Source organism: Poecile atricapillus, chromosome 3, assembly GCF_030490865.1.
Source record: "Poecile atricapillus isolate bPoeAtr1 chromosome 3, bPoeAtr1.hap1, whole genome shotgun sequence".
NCBI lineage: Eukaryota > Metazoa > Chordata > Aves > Passeriformes > Paridae > Poecile > Poecile atricapillus.
In genome coordinates this window covers 41178422-41197716 of record NC_081251.1, presented here as the reverse complement: position 1 = coordinate 41197716, position 19295 = coordinate 41178422, and the positions used below count along the sequence as shown (strand labels likewise).

At 36.1% G+C, this 19295-nt stretch overlaps 1 protein-coding gene across 5 annotated transcripts in view; it reads left to right on the top strand.

Annotated features, from left to right (window-relative positions):
- Positions 1-18578, top strand: part of USP45 (ubiquitin specific peptidase 45) — a 55064-nt gene extending 36486 nt beyond the window's left edge. For 4 of the 5 annotated variants that reach the window (XM_058834739.1, XM_058834738.1, XM_058834741.1 and 1 more), the window contains 9 exons: positions 2285-2366; positions 3350-3441; positions 5430-5486; positions 6852-6995; positions 8249-8918; positions 10592-10689; positions 11095-11181; positions 11623-11776; positions 13231-18578. In XM_058834739.1, the coding sequence (XP_058690722.1) occupies positions 2285-2366; positions 3350-3441; positions 5430-5486; positions 6852-6995; positions 8249-8918; positions 10592-10689; positions 11095-11181; positions 11623-11776; positions 13231-13364 (1518 nt within the window). In that variant the 3' untranslated portion in view covers positions 13365-18578. Of the gene's footprint in view, positions 1-2284; positions 2367-3349; positions 3442-5429; positions 5487-6851; positions 6996-8248; positions 8919-10591; positions 10690-11094; positions 11182-11622; positions 11777-13230 lie in introns of those variants that run through there. The other variant, XM_058834743.1, reaches the window with a different exon arrangement.
- The last annotated feature ends 717 nt before the right edge of the window (positions 18579-19295 follow it).

Here is a 19295-nt window from a genome sequence, read left to right as displayed (position 1 = left end):
AGAAGCATCTGACTTCAGTTAGAAAACAGTTGTCATGATTTTGCAGCAGAGGGAAACTTTATTATTTTATTTTTTGATTTTTATGTAATAAAAGGTGAAAACTATGTTTTCTTGACAAAGGAGATGTTACAGAAAGGATTATTACATCACATTACAATCACACAGGATTATTACAACAACTAAGCTGCTTCTCCAGGAGGTGCTCGTGCTTTCCCCTCAAGTCAGTCTCCTGTCAGCTTCACCAGTGGATGTGCCATCATTGCAATAACCTACATTAGCATTTGCCTTTTGAATCACTTATTATTAGAGAGCAGTGACAGCTACACTACCTGCCTCAAAAGAGTGATGGAAGTTGGTAAGAATTTATGGTGATTTTTGGGCAGTATTTTTGCCACTCCATCACCAGGCAGGGAGACGTGGGTGCCACCCTGTCCTGCAATTATATCCCACTGCTGCCCTAATGGTGCATGACTGCAAACATATCTTTCATCACCTCGGGGTGCTCTGCCACCGACAGTACTAGTAAAAGCTCTTTCCCCTCCCTCCCCCTGTGTTTTTTTAAATTATCCCATGTTTCAGGTCCGTAGATGGCAGACAACCAGCTGGGCACAGGCAGGATCCTGGTCATCCCTGCTTTCCTATCCCTGTCAGGATTAGCTGTTTTTAAACCCTTAACTTTGATGAGAAATACATATAATACATGACACAGCACTAGTTTTGTGAGCTAACTAAAAATCCTGTTACACTTTTGCCTGTTCTGTGTAGTTTCGTGTTTGTATCTGACACCAGTGCTGAACTTTTTCATATTCCTGAGGAAAAAAGTTAGAAAGCTTACACAAGTGGACTTTTAAGCTAAAAGCTTGGCCATACAACAATAAAGATGACATAGCGTCTGCTGTCTTTAGCAATGTGGGCTGGAGATGGTTTCACACCGGGGCCTGAAGTGGCTGAACCCTGCTGCTAATTGATTAATGTCTGCTGCCATTGTCCAAAGCACCCTGCCCATTCAAAGACTATGTCTTTCTTTGACCTAAATAAATGGTTCAACGCACTAATCCCAACAAAAGGGTTGCTTATGGCCCTAAACCCATTTATGGTGCTCAACTTCATGAATTACCTATTGATTAATCCTTTTAGTATATTGTTGGCTTTAAGATGAACAAAGCTGAGCTTGGGGCAGCGGGAGTTAATTCACAAGCCAGGTCACATACTCATAAGGTCGGAGTATGACTTGGTCTGATGGGTGTCTGAACTGGAAACCAAACCTCTGACACTGTCATCCTCACACTACAGTGATATGTGGCTTGGAAGTGTGCTTTGCTGCCTGGAAACTAGAGCCATTTATTAATCTTTTCCTGTTAGGACAGAGGGTTTGGTATCACCATTTGTCTCTTAGAATGGTATTTTGCTCCAAGTGTGACTTCAGTATTTAATTATAAATGTCACTTGCACACCAGCAAGGGAGACTTGTACATGTTACTAGAGTTTGTGCATCAGAGAGACAGGATATTTGCCAGGAAAAGGGAAAGCACAGGTCATGCATGCTAAAAGAGTCAGGGGACCTGATTCATCCTCCTGCTTCTCTCACTGCAACATGTCAGAGGTTGGGCTTTTCTAACAGCCCATCGAGTTCTGCTGCCAGGAATACGTCTCTTCACCTCCAGGGAGTTGAGAAATAGCAGGGAGAAGGACCCCCTGTCTGGAGGGGCAGCTACAACTCATAAATGAATTTCCTTCTTTCTGATCCTTCTTTCAAAACTATAGCTTTTAGGATTTTTTTTGTGTAAATGTTGATAACATTTACATGGATTTGTAAGAAGTTTTCTTTCTCTTCTAAGGTTTTCTTACGTCCCTCTGGAACTGGCAGTGTTAGAAAATAAACAGAAGTGATAAAAATACTGCTCAAACGCAGTCACTGAATTCTGGCTACTGAAAGACTCTTAGCTGCCTTCCAAGCATTTTGTATTCTAGTCAATCAGTGTAAGTCCATTCCCAGTTGGAGAAATGGATAGCATTAGTTCACTGAAAATCTCATAGTTTCTTGGTAACCTGTGAAGTGCCCTATGATGGTTCCCTTTTAAGGAAAGGAAATTTTTGAATGATTATCTACTAAAGTTAAGCTCATGTAGTTTTGACAGTTTTAATGAATGACAACAACAGTTCTACAATATTAAATTATGTTTATTTTATGTAAATAAGATAAATTATAATCATATATGACTAGTTTTTAGTCATATACTTAAAATATTACACTTAAAATACTTGGTTTTATTTTTACTTCTAGCGTATACAAACTGGTATCTTAAAAGCATTCAATAACCCAACTACCAAGACAGCAGATGAAGAAACAAGAAGGAAAGTCAAAGGTATGCAACTCTTTATTGAAAACTTCTAAAACTGCACTAGTCTTTAAATACCATTTTCTTCAGAGCTGCCTATTGTGAACAGGAGATCCGAAGTGCTGTAATAGTCAGACTTTATTCTGTGTTACTCTAGTGCCGCCTAGTGTGTACCTAAAGTCTAGAGAGCTTAGTATGTGCTGACTTGCATCGTTGTATCCAGGAGAAAGGCTCCCCAATAGTAATCAGTCCATCTCTTAAAAATAGGTAGAATTTAAATTTTTTTTTCTAAAATAGCCTGCTCTATATTTGTTACATAGTCATAATTACTTTATACTCAGAGAGGCCACTTTCCATAAATAAAACTGATTTCTGTCAGTTGACTGGTACTGTGAGCCCTCTAAATACAATTACAATGTCAAGATAGGCAGCTGTTTTTAAAGAAGGCAGTTTTTTTCAAAAGAAGAAGTTTTATTTTATCTTTTTTTTTTTTTGTTTTTGCATGTGTTTGTTTATTCAGTAGTTCTAATTTGGGTGAATTTATTTTAATTAAAGTACTAATGATTTAGATGTTTTGTAAGTTGTCCTTCCCAAATCTGTCCAAAATGCATTAGAAAAGGATTTTGTTTCAGGTTCTAGAGCTTTATAGTTGCAAAAACCATTCTGAAAGGGTGATAATCTCTCTGTTTACTCCAGTGTCTATATCAAGGCAAAGAATTTTGTATTCAAAAGAAAACTGAGATTTTAAGAGCTTCTTCTTAAGATAATCAGTATTATTACTCTTACAGAAGATGGGGAAGGGAAGGATAAAAGGGAGCCTTCTCATTAAAATATTTTTAAAAGTTGAGATAACAGTATATGATGTATTAGTTACTGTATTGTGTTCAAAACATTTTGAATATGTTTAAAATTGTGCTTTCATGAGATAACTTAGAAAGAATTTTGTTGTACTTATAGTGTGGCATTGGATGTGTTATTTTTCACATTTAAAAAAGGCAATGTTTTTTCAGCATATGGAAGAGAGGGTGTGAAGATGAACTTCATAGATAGGATCTTTGTTGGTGAATTGACTAGCACTGTCATGTGTGAGGAATGTGAAAATGTAGGTATTCTGGAATTTGGTTTGATGTGGAATAGATCACATACTGGTTTGATTACATTGTCTTGAAAGTATAAAATTGTGTTGCCAATTTTATACTTGTTTGTTTGTTTCTAAAAACAAGCCTTTACTGAAACTTTCTCATTTGAAATGATGTATTCCTTCTTTAAAGCATTATCCTCCCAAACCTAGGAAAAGCGATCCTTTGAATTCAAAAAGAATTCAAGTACTGGGCTTGATTTTACATCTGACTTAAGGCTGGAGGTTCCAAATTCTATAATCACGTGTGTTACATGTTAATTGAGTTATTTGGTATTTTCAAAACACCTATTTTAAAACATAAACCCTCCTGCCTTCTCTTCTGGGATACACCTGAAAATTGGAAATTACTTATTTTGAATTAGAATCATTGGGAAAATGCTAAATTACTTCTTTTTCTTTGAAGTATTTTTTATAATTAACATAATAACCCTAATGAACAGTATATTCCTTTCATAATTAATATTACTGACATTCCATCATAAATGCTTTTCATGATCCTTGTAATTTTCTTTTGTTTGGCAGAGAAAAATCTTAATTGCATGACTTTTCTAATTGAATGTTACATTTGTGTTTGGTTTAAAACATTCTATTTCATATTATAGAGATTAAGTAAATTAATCAATCTGAAAAATAAATCACAGTCCTGCAGTGCCAGGTAAACTTCTCTGTGTGTGATGTGCAGATTACTCTTCAATGTGCTACTAGTACCAATGAAGAACTTTGACCATATAAAAAATAGAGGTTGTATGTATTTTGCATGTCTCATCTATTTTTGCTGAATCCTTATGTTCTGCCTGCACAGGACTTGGGAATATGCTAGCTGTAGCCCTTTGAGGAGGAGTTTGGCCTCCATTTTCCTTTGCCCGCACTGGCAAGATGCTTTTGATACATGTTTGTTCATGCAAACTGACACTTTAGAGGAACCCCTGTTTGAACATTGCACAACAGGCAATAAGTCACCAGAGCTGCCTGCTTTTGATCTCATTTATTGTTTTACTGGAACCTAAACATTCCTGAGTCCCTTGCGCAACAGATAAAAATAAGCTTGCAGTCCATACCAAATGTCACAGGTGGAAGATAGGGTCACAAATACAAGAGAAGGGACACGGAGACAATAATTGATGGCATGACTGTGACTTAAATACACAACGTGATTTTTACTTCTTTTTTTAAGGTTTAGTTTGTCACAGTCTTTTCCGAGGTAAGATAAGTCAGTTTTGGAAGGAGTTCGAGAACAGCAAGGGAGAGAGCATAAGGAACTTAGGGATAAAGGCAGATTGAAAGTGCTGAAAGAGATTGTCTTTAGGTATGCTTTGCATGATATTTCCAGCTTATACATGGCAAAATGAAACCTCAGTACAAAAAAAAGAGGTTGTTTTCTTTCCAAGTCCCTTTTCCCCTGTAATTTGATTTATTTTATCAATTAGTATATGGTATCAAAAAATCTAACAAAGCTTTTGAGTGTAACCAGTAAGACTGACTTAATCTTAACTGAGAGAATGAGGTTAGAACCTGTCACTTAACTATCATTAACCAGTCCTTGCTGCAAAACAGCTCAAACACCTGGCAGAAGTGTCCAGAATCAGGAAACTCTAAAAGGTAGCTTTCTGCAGAATGGTACCACAGAGGCCCACATGACTTGAAAATCCATCTGGAGCTCAGAGAAAGTGAGCACCACACTGCTTCAAGTCAGTTCATGTCCAGATGAACATGCATTACCCTTTGCCTTGCCATGCTGAAGTTTTGTTTGGTGTTAGAAAGAAAATTAGAGCTACCTTAATAATTTTTTAAAAAGTTAGTGGGAAGTTCTTCATTGTAGTTTCATACCTCTTGTAAGTAATTAGCTTGCTGTATAGTTTTTGATAATACATTGATTAAATAAAGGGAGCTATGTACTAAACCCATATACTGTTCTTTGTGTTTAAGTGCATTTTCTCTTTTTCTTCAAGATTTCAACAGTAAAAGAACCTTTCATTGATCTTTCACTTCCTATAATAGAGGAGAGGGTAAGAAACAGAATATATAATATATGCTTCCAGTGGATTGTTTCTAATAGCCTTGTGAAGATATTTATCCATATACACATAGTTTTGATTTCAAGCCTAAAAATGTAACCTTGTCCATAAATACATGTACTGTTATCCGTGTATTCATTATATGATTTTCTTTATATATATATATATTTATAGGCAATACAATGTCATAAGTGCATATATCTTTAAATTAGTCCAAACTTGGATCAAATGCCTGCAGTAACCCACAGAATATATAGGTCTTAGATTAGCTTAATTTAACAGCATGTACTTATATAAACAGAATGATTGTAAGCTTTTTTTTTTCTTTTTCTTTTTTTTTTTTTTTTTTTTTTTTTTCTTTTGGGTCCAGAGAGTCAGGTTCTAACCTACTGGTTTGCATCTAAAGAACCTGAGGCCCTTGGGCTGATGTTTACCCACAGGATGAGACACTTTTAAAATGGATATTTTAATTTATTTATTCTGGTGTTCTCAGCATTTCATGGATTGCCTCCATTAGCTGCAGAGGAACTGTGTTCCTTTGAAGGCATAAACTGTTTTTTTAGGATTTGGGCTTTTAATTTGAGAGTAGTGGGGATGGGTTGGGAGTGGTTCTTCCTCCATCCTGCATATATTCATGTACATTTAAGGGAGAGTAATTAATGTAATATTTATTTCTGTATAAAATGTATTTTTCTCCAAACACCAGGTTCCTTTTAATAACAAATTCTTTGTGGGTGCACTGAGTGCAGATGCCTATGGGACTTTAGGCTTTTAGTGCATTTTGAGTATCTGGGCTCTTGTCCTTTCTTGCTCCCATGTGTAACAAGGGCACTTTTGGGTTCTGTTTGAGAGCAATTTCTGTGGGTGTTTAGCAGTCTCTGTACTCACTTGAGGATGGGCATTACTTTATAGTCAGCACTTTCCTTTACAGGCCACACGTGCAGCTGCCAGTAACGTGATTGGGGGTGTGGCAGCTCTGTTGTCACAGGCTGCACCAGGGACTGAGTTAGGGGGACCTGTGTCCCTTTTGATAAAGTCACATCTCGTACAGCTATGCAAGTGCTTATACAATAGTAGAATAGATTATTTTGTATTGTATTACATACAGAAATTTTATATCATTTCTATTTCTTGTGGCTTTCAGTTGAACCTTCAGAGTTGACAGTGAGTTTGTGATTTAAAAAATTAAAAAGTAGTCTTATTTCACAATTCTGGGAGTCATTTAATTGGTTTTATGTAGGTTGCTGTTTTCTAAAATAAAGGAAAAAAATCCACCTACATTCATCTTTTCTGTAGGTTGCAAAGGAATACAAAATTGATGTGTTGCCTTTCCTAATTTCCTGTCTAATTCCTTAGGTTGCAAAACCTGTGCCTTTGGGAAGAACAGGTAAAAGTAAAAGTGTACAGGAGGCAGATCTTGGTCAGTATAATTGTTCTTCTATCGGTACACTGAATAATCAACCCAAAATTGTCAAGAAACACACTTTAACAAAAGATAAGGTAAGAACTTAAATACTCACGCTGACCAGTCATCCTGAGTTAACTCAGGTTTCTAGGATGACTGAGAACTTCTAGGGAATTTTGACATGTGTCATTGGGGTTTTTTAGTATATATATAGCTGACATAGACTTGTCAGGTCATCATTAGAAGCGTGAGAAATTACAGTCATTGGTAACCATTTAGCTTTCAGTTACAGGGTTTCATTTATAAGGAAAAAAAAAATCTGCAGGCTAGTTTAAATTCATGTTGCTTTTGGGACTACTGCAAGGGTCTGTGCCCTGTTGAGTGCCATAAAATCTCCTATGAATCAGGTCCTAACACATTAAACACATGTGGAGAATAAATGCATTGTATAAAATCCAACATACAAAGTACAAAATATAAAAGAATGACAGGAGAAGAGAATGAGACAGAAGCAGAAAAAGGACACAAGGTAGAAATAAAGGAAAGGATGGAAAGAAGTAGTGCAGAAGAAAAGGCCTAAAACTCAAACTATTGAGATGAATGGAAGGATTCCCATTGGTACCACTGGAATTTTGATCCAATTCAAATAAAGGAAAAAAAAAAAGGGGAAGGAAAGTTGCTTGTTTCATTACAAAAGTAGCCAAACAAAAGTAGGCAAGAAAAGAGTCATGAACATTTGCAAATCACCTAAAATTATGGCAGCTTTGTAGGTTTGTTTTTTAAATCTATAGGAGTAGTTTTCTTTGGAAGCAATCTTTTTTTCCTTCTTGCAATCTTGATTAAAAAATAGTCAACTTCAGATAACATTCAAATCAGCAAACATCCTCCTAGGGATCCCTTAGTCAATTCTATGACAAATGCCTGCAAGGTGAGTTGAATTTTTTCTGGAGGTGCTCATCAACTACAGTCTCTTATGGGAGGCCAGGGGAATAGCTTAAACTTGAGGGCCTTTTTGAAGCTTAAATTAGATTAAGGGAATATCACTTCAAATGTGTCATCTACAGCTGTCACAAAGTGATAGTAATTAGTTGTGGGAAGTATTGGTCTCACAGTAAGTATAATGCTCTTAGCTGACTGGGATGTAGATTCCTAATCCTAAGTTAGTTTCAAAACATCTTAAGGAAATCAGCTATCTTAATCATGAGAGATGGAGAATATAAAACAATATAACCCCCAATAATTTGCTTTGCATTTGTCATGTTTCAAAATACTAGTTTGCTTACAAATCTGCTTCCTGTTTCTCCCCTCTATTTATATTTATGGCAATTAATAATGCCATAATTTACAGAATCAGTTGAACCATGAGAGACGGCTTGCCAGAAAAGCTTCCTCAAAGGAAGAAGAAAGAAGTCCTGTTATCATGCAGGAAAAAGCCAGAAAGCTTGAGCTGGAAGGTAGCTCTGGTGTGCTGTACTCCAAAGACCCCTCTGCAGAGGCAGCTGTCAATGGAAGCCAGACGGAGGGCAGTGAGAAGGAAGCCAGCCGCTCCGAAAGCAGCTTTGATGCAGACAGTGAAGCCTCAGAAAGTGAAAGTGCTTCTAAGCAAACAGCTTTGAGCCCACCTAGCAGTGTGTCTGGTGCTCATGTCAACCATTTAAACCCTAAAGCGCCGCACAACAAGCCGAGCGACAGCAATGAAGAGATGATTTCCAGTGCCATATCCAAGCTTAACTTCTGTGATCCTGTAAACGAAGATAAAAAATCAAGCTGTGGAGATCCAGCATTAGGTTTATCAAATAATTCCATGTTCTCAGTAGGCAAACCCTCACTATCCCAAAACCCTCAAAATGCTTTCCAGACACTTTCCCAAAGCTACATAACTAGCTCAAAGGAATGTTCTGTTCAGTCCTGCCTGTACCAGTTCACCTCTGTAGAGCTCTTAATGGGGAACAACAAGCTTTTATGTGAGAGCTGCACAGAAAGGAAACAGAAATATCAGAAGAAAACCAACTCCACAGGTAAAGTGCTTGTACCTCGGGACAATTTCCAGCATTGACTCCCAAAGCCTGTGTGCTGGCTGCTCTTTCATTGCTCCAGCATGGGCCTCCCTGCTGTGATTAAATAGAAAATGTCTCCCCAAGCAAAGCTTGCTTATAACAATTTAAAACTTCATCAGGCCATGGCAACAAAACTAATTTTTATATTAGAACATAATCGTAAATGCAACATAGAATTCATTTTGCACCTTTATTCTATCCAAGATAAAGAATTTAAAGAAGACTATGAACGGAGTATGTGCATTGCTCAGTACTAAACTTTGCTGCTGTTCCTGTTCCTTACAATCCTCAAAGCTTTGAAATAAACGCTCTAATATTCAGCCCCAGTAGCCTACATACTCAGGGAAGTAATGTAATTACCTAAGGAAAAGAAGCAAAAAAAAGAGAGTTGTAATGAAGAGGAAAAAAATTCCAAAAATTTGTAAGAATGGAGATGAGAGAGAAGTACCCTCTTATGACAATGTTTTCCTCCATGCTTGTATAGCTCAAGTGGACCATTAGAGTTCACCAAATAAGAAAAACAACTTAATGAAAAACTAACATTTTAGAAGGACTGGAGGATTGGTGTTTTTAATGTATAGAAATGCAGAAGAATAAAAAAACCAGGCTCTTCTGAGAATTTGTAAATACAATAAAGGTAGTTTGTATAAAAACAAAAAATGACTGTTTGCAGTGCATTTATAGATATCTGGAGAGATAAAAGTTAAGCATGAGAAATTTCAGAAAAATTATTTGTATTTTATAATAATTCCTTTAATCATCATTGGACTCTAGGTGCTATATACATTAACACCTTGGTTCCATGGGCACCATGGAAAAGGAAAACCAATTCACAACTAATCATTAATTATTTTTTCTTCCTAAAACAAAAGATGTAAGAGTCACCCAATTAAACATTAAATGCTCCATTATACCTCAAATAAACTATTTTCTTTTAAACATATGTAAAACCAGTAAATTGATTTTTTCAGCAAAAACAAATGCTAGTTGCATGTTCTCTTTTACTGCGGAGATTTTCTGTGGAGCTTTCACTGTGCTGCTTTCGGTAAGCAAGGTGTTCTGTGCCTTCTGCACCACAGTGGGTTTGGAGGCCACGTATCCCAATCCTGTATGCTGAAGCCAACAGGTTAGGAAGCTTCCTGAAGTAGACAGCCCTCCTCAGACCTTTCTCTTAAATAAGTATGAAGCATGTAGTCATTTAGAAAGTACTGAAGAGTGGAAAACTAAACGCTTAGTGATTATGACATTAGCATAGATAAAGAGACTTGTGCCTTCCAGTTTTTGTCCAGGGATCATCCATTTATTTTAGGTTTTAACAGGGAAGTTGGGTGCTGCAGTAACAATGTAGGTATCTCAGTGTGCAAGCAACCTAGATAGTGGACAGGCTTCCAGCTTCTGATCTGATTTTCATAAGACTGGCTAAAATAATGCTCAGATTTCACAGATGATGTTTCTTAATAACCAGAAAAATGAGAAAATATTTTTGTTACTCTACAAAATTTCCCTCGTGTTTTATATAACAAGTACAAAAACATCACAGCATAGATCTATTCTGTCAGATGTTTAGAAAGTACTGTAAAAATTTCATGTGACTGCCTTCATTTTACAAATTATTTTGATATTCATAAATACAGAAAAGAAAATGGAAGGTGTCTACACAAATGCTCGGAAACAGCTCCTGATTTCTTCAGTTCCTGCTATTCTTATTCTTCACCTGAAAAGATTCCACCAGGTAAGGGGCCAAACCCCTCTTGTATATTCTCTGTCCCATTGGTGGACATGCAGTTCTTCAAGTGTCATTGTGGATCCCAATACTGCCTTTTTAGATGGAGACCTGGTGGAAGCACTATCTGAAACATGCTGATGTTTGTTGTGATTATCCTAACACCTTCAGATTGCATTTAGCCATCCTAATGTATCCAGGGAAAAGCCTTATGAGTCCATCGTGCTTATGTGTAGCAGACATTGTATTGAAAACATAACAAAGAAGATTTAAATAATTTAAACCATTTAAAATCTTACTCTTGGATTTGATTAATTTTCATAGTATAGTGATATACCGTATCTTTAAAAAGCTTCCTAGTAAAAATATTTATTTTACGGTCATCTTTTTTTTTTTTTTTTTTTTCTTTTGAAGGCTGGTTTGAGTCTACGGAAAGTAAATAGGCATGTGGATTTCCCATTGATTTTAGACTTAGCACCATTTTGTGCTGCATCTTGCAAGGTACTGTATCAAATCTTTATTTCTATTGTACTTCAGCTGTTGGTGTCCTGACCACAAGTTAAATTGGATTGATTCTGATGATAATGATGATTATTTCCTCTTTTTTAAATTAAATTGTAGAGTGAATTTTTCAAATAATGTCCTAAGATCAGAACTGTAACTGTGCAATCCCATTCATATCAAGAGTATCACAGTAACATTAGTTAAGCTGTGGGGCCTGGTGATGTTGGTGTATACAACAGCATTAAGGACAAGTATTACTGCCACTATGATAACTAAATTAGTAAGACTACTGAGTACTTGTAATAGAAGTATTTTGCTGTTAGAAATGCTGTGAATGTTTGCATCTTTTGGAATCATACTGCTGATAGCTACTTAAGATGCCTGTAAAATTCATCATGAAGTAATTCACCTTTGTTTTTTGTGTTTCTGGGATTGCAGAATGTTATGGATGGTGCAAGAGTGCTGTATAGTCTTTATGGCATAGTGGAGCACAGTGGCTCAATGAGAGGTGGTCATTATGCGGCGTATGTGAAAGTCAGGACATCCTCCAAGAAGTTGCTAGAGCATATTTCTACCACTAAAACTGTTCTGGGTATGTACAAACAGAGCTTCCTGTCCTTTACTGTAAACCAAAAGTAACTGTCTACAGGAATTTATAGCAAATAATCTTTTAGCTGAGAATAATCTGTGAATTTTTAGACAAGTTGTAGAAACCCCATCCCAGGATGTGCTCTAGGACAGGCTGGATGGGGCTCTGAGCAACCTCAGTGGAAAGTGTCCCTACCCATGGCAGAGCTTTTAGAACTAGATGATCTTTGAAGTTCCTTCCAACCCAAACCAACCTATAATTCTATTACTTACTCATTTTTGTTGTTGTTGCACACAATGCATATCTGACTTCTGCTATTAATCCCATACAGAGCTGAGTGAATAATGGAATTTCGATTCAGCTATTAAACAGATAATTAAGGCAAAACTTTCCCCTCTTTCCTACTCAAAATAATACATTCATATAAATAGTTGTGCCTGGGAAAATTTAATTATTTGGCATATTTGGAATCTGAAAATGGTTTAATACATCATTTCTATGTTATGTTTATACATAGAAATTTCTACATACCATTTCTAGGTATGTTTAGTACACCAAATCTATGACATTAAATTAAATTACATTTTCTGAGTATTTGAGCATTTATTATGTATCTTATGTAGTTTAGGACTGGGAATTTTTTAATACTTAAAAATCTGGAATACTCTGGTTTAATGTGAACAGCAAGAATCTTTATCATGGAAGATACAAGGTTTGGTGTAGGGTTTCTGTTGGCATTTTGAGAACAGCAGACTAGTTCTTTCTTATTAATACTTGATGGATATGCATAACACACAATTGAGGATACAAGCATCATAAAGTCACCCAGGGACAAGAATGAAATAAGTTTCCAGGAAATGATCTTTAGTGAAAAATTTGCAGCAGCAATAATATGTTAAGCTGTCAAAGTTAGGTAAATATATTTACTGTTTCCCTTCTTGGGGGACAGTGAGAACCAAGCATTACCCTTTCTATCATATGTAGTATCACTTCACATTTGAAGCTCATTTCCCAGAAAGACAATCTTTTACATTATTCATTAAATCAAAGTTTTGTTCAGTCTTATGCTTGTCTTGCAATGATTATTAGAACAGATTAGATCTTTTTGTTTCTTAATTTCACACTGGACAGTTTTTATAATAAGATCTTTTTTCTATGTCAGAACTGGTTGTGCTCTAGTATAACGTACTGTTGGAACTCAGCAAGCTGTACTGGAAATATCTTAGGCTTTCTAAAAGAATACGAAAAAAGCTATGGCAGCATCCATTCCAAGGCATTGTCTTCTACCAATTTCTCTTACAGTGCACTGTGACATGTAAAATGAATAGCAGACTATCTAAGTAATGAATTACTCCTGTAGGTCAGAAGCTGCTCTAGCTTTTTGAAATAGCCACTGCATTTGCTTGATGATGTCATGAAAGACAAGAAAAAAAATGTCTTTTGCTTCTGCATTTCAGGTTTAAAAGAAGCCATGGGAGCATCAGGAGGACAATGGGTGTACGTTAGTGATGCCCATGTTCAGATGGTTCCAGAATCAAGAGTACTAAATGCACAAGCATATCTACTTTTTTATGAAAGATTATTACTATAATTCTTAACAGTTTAATTTCAAAGATGATAGTGTTAATTAGTTTACCTTATTTAAAGCTGCAGTGATAAGAGTACCTGTAAATATTGTGCCTTTATCTTGTAGAGAATTTATCATATTTTGACTCTCAAGTTCAGTTAAGCTATTATAAATATCTGAATGATTCTCTTAAAGTATGCACTTTGCCAAACATGTAAAATTCCTGTGTTCATTAAAACGCAGTACCGTTAGAATGTAAGATGATGTCCTATCCTACTGAGGTCTAGGGAAAGTTTGTTTTTGATTATAATAAAGATAAGCTTTTGCCCATAGTTCTAGAACAGTTGAGAATAGAAATACTGATAGCGCTAAGTGCCTGGATTTGCTGGTGTACAGTAACAATACAAGGTGTTCAACTTCTTTTGATCCAGTCCAGACCCTTCCCATCACTGGGCTGGATGTCAGCTGTTAAGATTTCTGTAAACAAGAGCCTGTCAAATAGTGTTGTTTCCGTGTCTAGTAATTGGAAAGCAGAGTCCTTCCAGAATGGATTAACAACAGCTGTCTCTGGGTAATGCTTCAGTGCACTTTCCTGATAAGAGCTGGGAATAGGTTGGGAAAACATAGCTTCTAAATAGTGACAGTGAATCCTCAGATACCCAATACCCTTTCAGTTGTCCCCAACCAGCACTGGTATAGCAATGTACTCCTGTTTCAATATAAATATGTACTTGGTGTGCATCAAGTATATCTCTGAGATATATACACACACCATAAATCCATCAATAGTTATTGTCATTTTACCTTCTAGGAAAGAGAATTGCAAATAATTTCTGTATTTAGTAATTTTTCAACTTCACAATTATGACAATGTACAGCATATAAGCTTGTATATGTACAGAATTTAAGCGTAATTCAGTAAATTCTGTTACTTTTTGTTCCAAATATGAACTTGTTTATCTGTTCCTGAATACTTTTCTCACAGGAGTAATAAACTATAAATTATTTTTGCACTGTGTGTGTGAGATGGACAGTAAATTATGACTTTTGCCCTCTGATAAATGTCTGGACTTCCTTTTGTCAGCAGTGGGGGACAGCAGGTGTCCTAATGGCAGACCTGGTTTCTGTAGACTGTTTGACTGCCCTGTTTTGAGGTGTTACTTCCTTTGGTAATTTCTCATTTCCATCCCACAGAGTAATAGATACATTCTAAGGTCAAGACTTCATGACTACGTGAAGTTAAGTGGTAATTAATTTCTTTAATAAGCAGTTGCTTAAATACAAATTACTTCTGTAACAGTTCCATCCTGTATGACTTCCTCTTTGGTAGAGAAAAAAATGTTAATATATGCTTACTGTTTTAATTTATGTTAATGTTTTTTTTAAATGAAAAAACATGCTGTCCCTATTACTGTCTGTACCACATGTTGTCATACCTACCTGCCTGACTCTCCTATTCTCTACATCTGTTTCGGAGCTTCATCCCACTTGCATTCCCTCTTTTGCATAAGAAAATGGCACAATCTGCTAGAATTGCACTTGCTCAAACTGCTGAGGTGTATCTCACAGCCACATGACTTGCACGTTTGTCTGCAGGCACTAAGGATTGTTAGGCCATGCACCTGACAGTCATAATGGAGCGAGCCTCTGGTTGCACAGGATTTTATTTTCAAAAGGAAAACTTCTCTGTTTAGATCAAAATTAGGCTATGTGTTTTGGCCAAAACCATGCTTTTTTTCCTTCTACAAAGTAAAATTGTCTCAGTCTACCCAAAAGTAGTAAAACACAGGGAAACCAAGCAGCCAGCTCTAGCCATCTGTATTCCAGCTAACAACATCTTAAGCTAAGTCTACACTAAGTTAGAAAGATAATGTTTAGATGAGAGTTGGTTAAAACACCTTAATTCTCTTTTAGCCTCTTATCTTCCCATACCAATCATCCACCTACATACACCTTTCTCCTCTGTGTGTAACTGTTCAAAACTCAGAATTAGTACCAGGCAACAGTTGTAGCAAATAGCAACTAAGTGTCACTTATGTGATACAATCTTGCCAGGAGGATACATGGAGTGAATCCTCCACCCTAAAGCAGGCAGAGTGAATAGCTGACACCTGAAGTTCCTCCTTTTGCTGACTTCTGTAAAACTACTGAATTTTAAGTACCTGTATTAATCTGATTTTTAGCCTAGAACTACTTGCCTAGACTGCACAACTAGGAGAGAAACAGAACAAGGTTCTTAACCTGTTACTTCTTAGTTGTAATGCTATTTTCAGGAAATTTGTGAGGCTGTCTTTGCTTCTTTTTAACTGTTTTTGCAAACTGTTTGCTGAAATTTTCCCAAGTGGACATAACTACCTAGGATGCCACAGAAGATGCTGGCAGGATTATTTTCTCATTAACAGCCAGGGAACATTTACTTGTATTTACAAGTATTTTATAGAACATGGAGAGAAAGTGCCATGAAAAATAGCCAACACCTTTATTCAAGATAGCCATCACTGTTGCTTCTAGATGAGGCGTTCTGAGTTGAAATAAAAAGCTGTGTTGGCAGGAACTCTGTAAGCCTTGAGTCAGGAACTGGTATGAAAATATGATAGAAAGAAGCAGTTTCTAAAAATAAAGGCAATAGGTGAAGTTATGCCTTCAAAATGAAAAAAACTATGACCAATGCAAGATGTTACACACAATTTTAGATGCAAGTCACAATGTCCTTTACACAGACATAATTTTTTTTGCGTGAAGTTTGGCTCTAAAGAAACTACAGACGTGTATACTGAAGACTTCTTGTAATACTTTATCAGAAATTGGAAAAGAAGCTCAGAGCATTCTGAGAATACCAGAGTATACATCCTATATGTGCTAGAATGTTAAATATGATTCTAGAGTCAAGGAACTGGCAGTTTCCTGCAACTGCCAGATGTGTGCACACTATTGTAAAGCTGTATATTTTCAGAATTTAAGTGAAGGGCTTGAAAGTTTAAGACTCTCCTTAAAATGTCTTATATTACCAACCAAAAATCTCTTTAGGCCTACAGCATGTACTCTTTACAGAGCTTCACCACAATTTTGTGGTCCCCCATCCTGAAAAAGTGCAGTAGCCTGGGTCTTCATGTGGCATAGCTTCAAAATGGCTTTCTCTTCATCCCACCCTTCTCACACAGGCACCACTGTTTTCTTCATCAGCCCCATTTGTTCTTTATGTTTTTGGGGTCTCCATAAGCCTCTGTGTCAATGTCTTTGCTTTCATTGATCCTTAAGCATAATATAGTGGTTCCCAATCTCATCACTTATTCTGTGAACGTGCAAAGCTCTTGCAGGAAAAGCTACTGTAGCTGTAGTCTGGTCTGTCTCCAGTACCACACTGGCTCTGCCTACAGGCTGCAATACCCCTGAGAAAAGCTGTGACTCCTGAACAGCTCTCTGCTGACCAGTCACAAGACAATGCCTGTAAAACAAAGGATTCAAATTAGATAGTTCCTCACTCATCAGCAAGTAAACCTCACCTATGGGAAGTACCTGATTTACATATATGGACAACTGGAACTCCATACAAGTTTTCCCAGAACAGAGACATCAACAAAGATGACTGTATCACCTAAGAGTTAGTACAGATTATAAAAAAGACCTTTGTTATCTTTGGGTTTATATATCATTTACACCAAAAGTGGCAAAAAATGATGGAGAGATTTATTATAACAACCTATCTACAATATGTGTACAGACATCATGTTTGCATTAGTCTGTTCTCCTAAGAGATGGCTACAAATAGAGGTGAAGGAAAAACAAACCCTGAACTTTGCTGCCCAGAGTGTATACACTGTAATTGCCTTTGTTTAGAAAATTAAATCTATGCAGTCTGCCAAACCTTCCTTCCTTTCCCATCTGCACCCTCTGTGTGTATCAATGAAGTGCTCTTGCCTATGGATTTCAAGTGGTAGCAGGTGAGAGTGGTTTATAAATTCATTAAAAGGCTGAAATGTCTTAACTTCACCATTTGCTTCTCTGTACACTTCTTTTTTATACTAACATAAACTGAATCATAAAGGGGCATGAAATGAACACATCTACATTCTCAACCTGTTATAAAAATCTTATTTGAACATATTGGTAACAAACTAAGAAAGGAGTAATTTATTTAGTAGAAACTCTGAGATGTATTAAAAAGGAAACAAATTAGATGGGAACAAAGAAAGCATTTAAATACAATTCTTCTGTTAACAAAAATTTGCAAATTCAATTTTCATTAGAAAATAGTAGCACACCTCAGAAAGCAGCTTTACAGCAGCCCTGATTAAACAAAGATTTGATATTCCTTAGTTTTCAATATCTGGACTCTGTTTTGCTATACCCTGTACACATTTATGCATTTGTACAAAGATTTATATATCTATGTGAAAGAAATACCACTATTCTTTGGTAGAACCATTTTTAATTTATTATTAACCATTTAATTATTTTAGAACCAATTATTGTTGCTTCTATGTCTGTTTACCATGTCTTAGGCTGTTATTTTGCCAGCTGTTCTAGCTGTTGTCCTTCTCCTATTGGTGTATAAACAAAACGCAGAAGTGGTGGAAAAGTGATTATTCAAAATGATTCATAATCTATTTTTTTTTTGTAAATTAGATTATGAAATATATTTTCAGATGGATGTCTGTTCATCCAAGTCAAAACACTTCTTTGCACATTACATAAGAAATCTAAGTGAATTTATATGTTACAATAATTGCAATGCATTGCAACCACTTCAAAACTAGTTAGTGCAAATTCCACTTAAAAAATTTATAAATACTTCTATCTTCATTGATAGTAGAGAAAACTAACTTTTAAGTGTCTAGAGTGTTTCTTACATCTATTGCAGCTTCCAGTATTTTTCTAGTACAAAATATAAAGGTGCAGTACTGCTTTTAAAAGAAAACAAGAGCATTTATTTTGAGTGGGATTATGACCTTTTAGCAATTTCCTCATTGCTTTGCTAGTTTAGGTTTTTTTTGCTTTTGAGCTGTGTAACCTGGGAATTATTTTAGTGTATTCTGTAATGAAACCACCATGTCAACCATTCCCTATTTAGCCATTCCACAAAGTTGAGTTCTGATTCTTCTGTCATTTGTACATGGAGATAATCCCTGATATGGTCATATGTGCTTGCATTTACACAAAAGACAATCTAAGTAATCAAAAATCTTGTTGCTAAGTTCAAAATACTTGTGAGCAATAAATCAAGCATGTTAAAAGTTTCATCTAGTTTTCATTCATTTCTTTTTTTCATCTATTTGAACTAATAATCTGACTCTACTCTGCAGATATTTAAATAACAAGTAGTATTTTTAGAATTTGATTACAGTGCTGATACATGGTACATTTCATTTGTAGGTTTCTAATTCCAAATATTACTAAGTAAACAGGGTCTTACATACAGACTGTATTTAAAAAAACAAACACAAGTCTGATCAGTTTTCCAGTCTACCCAATGTGCTTTAACAAGTTTCTGAGAGAATAGCTGCATTTGTCATCTATTCATTTTGTCTTTTCATCTGTTATATAGTTAGAAAAATGTGTAAATAAAACATCCAGTCATTTGGAAAACGGTGTTATTTAAATATAAGATGTATGTTTTACATCTGAGTTAATGTATTTTTATCTTTTCTCACATCATTGCCTGTGGAAGAGCTCCCCAGAGATGAGTTCATATCCTTGGACACTTAAGGTGTACTGCTTGTTTCCCCTGCCTTACCATCCGTGGCAAAGGGCACAGATAAAGTTTGTTCCCTTTACAAGAACGGAGTTCTGTAATTCTGTTATAAGACCAGGACCAAGAGTGGGACTCCCTCACATGCCCAGTTTCAGTAGCAGCTGGAAGTTTGTCCATCTGTAAGCATCACTCCGGAGTTCCAGCTGTGAGATGATACTGGACAGACTTAAAACTTCCACAACACTTCTGTCCATGGAAAGCAT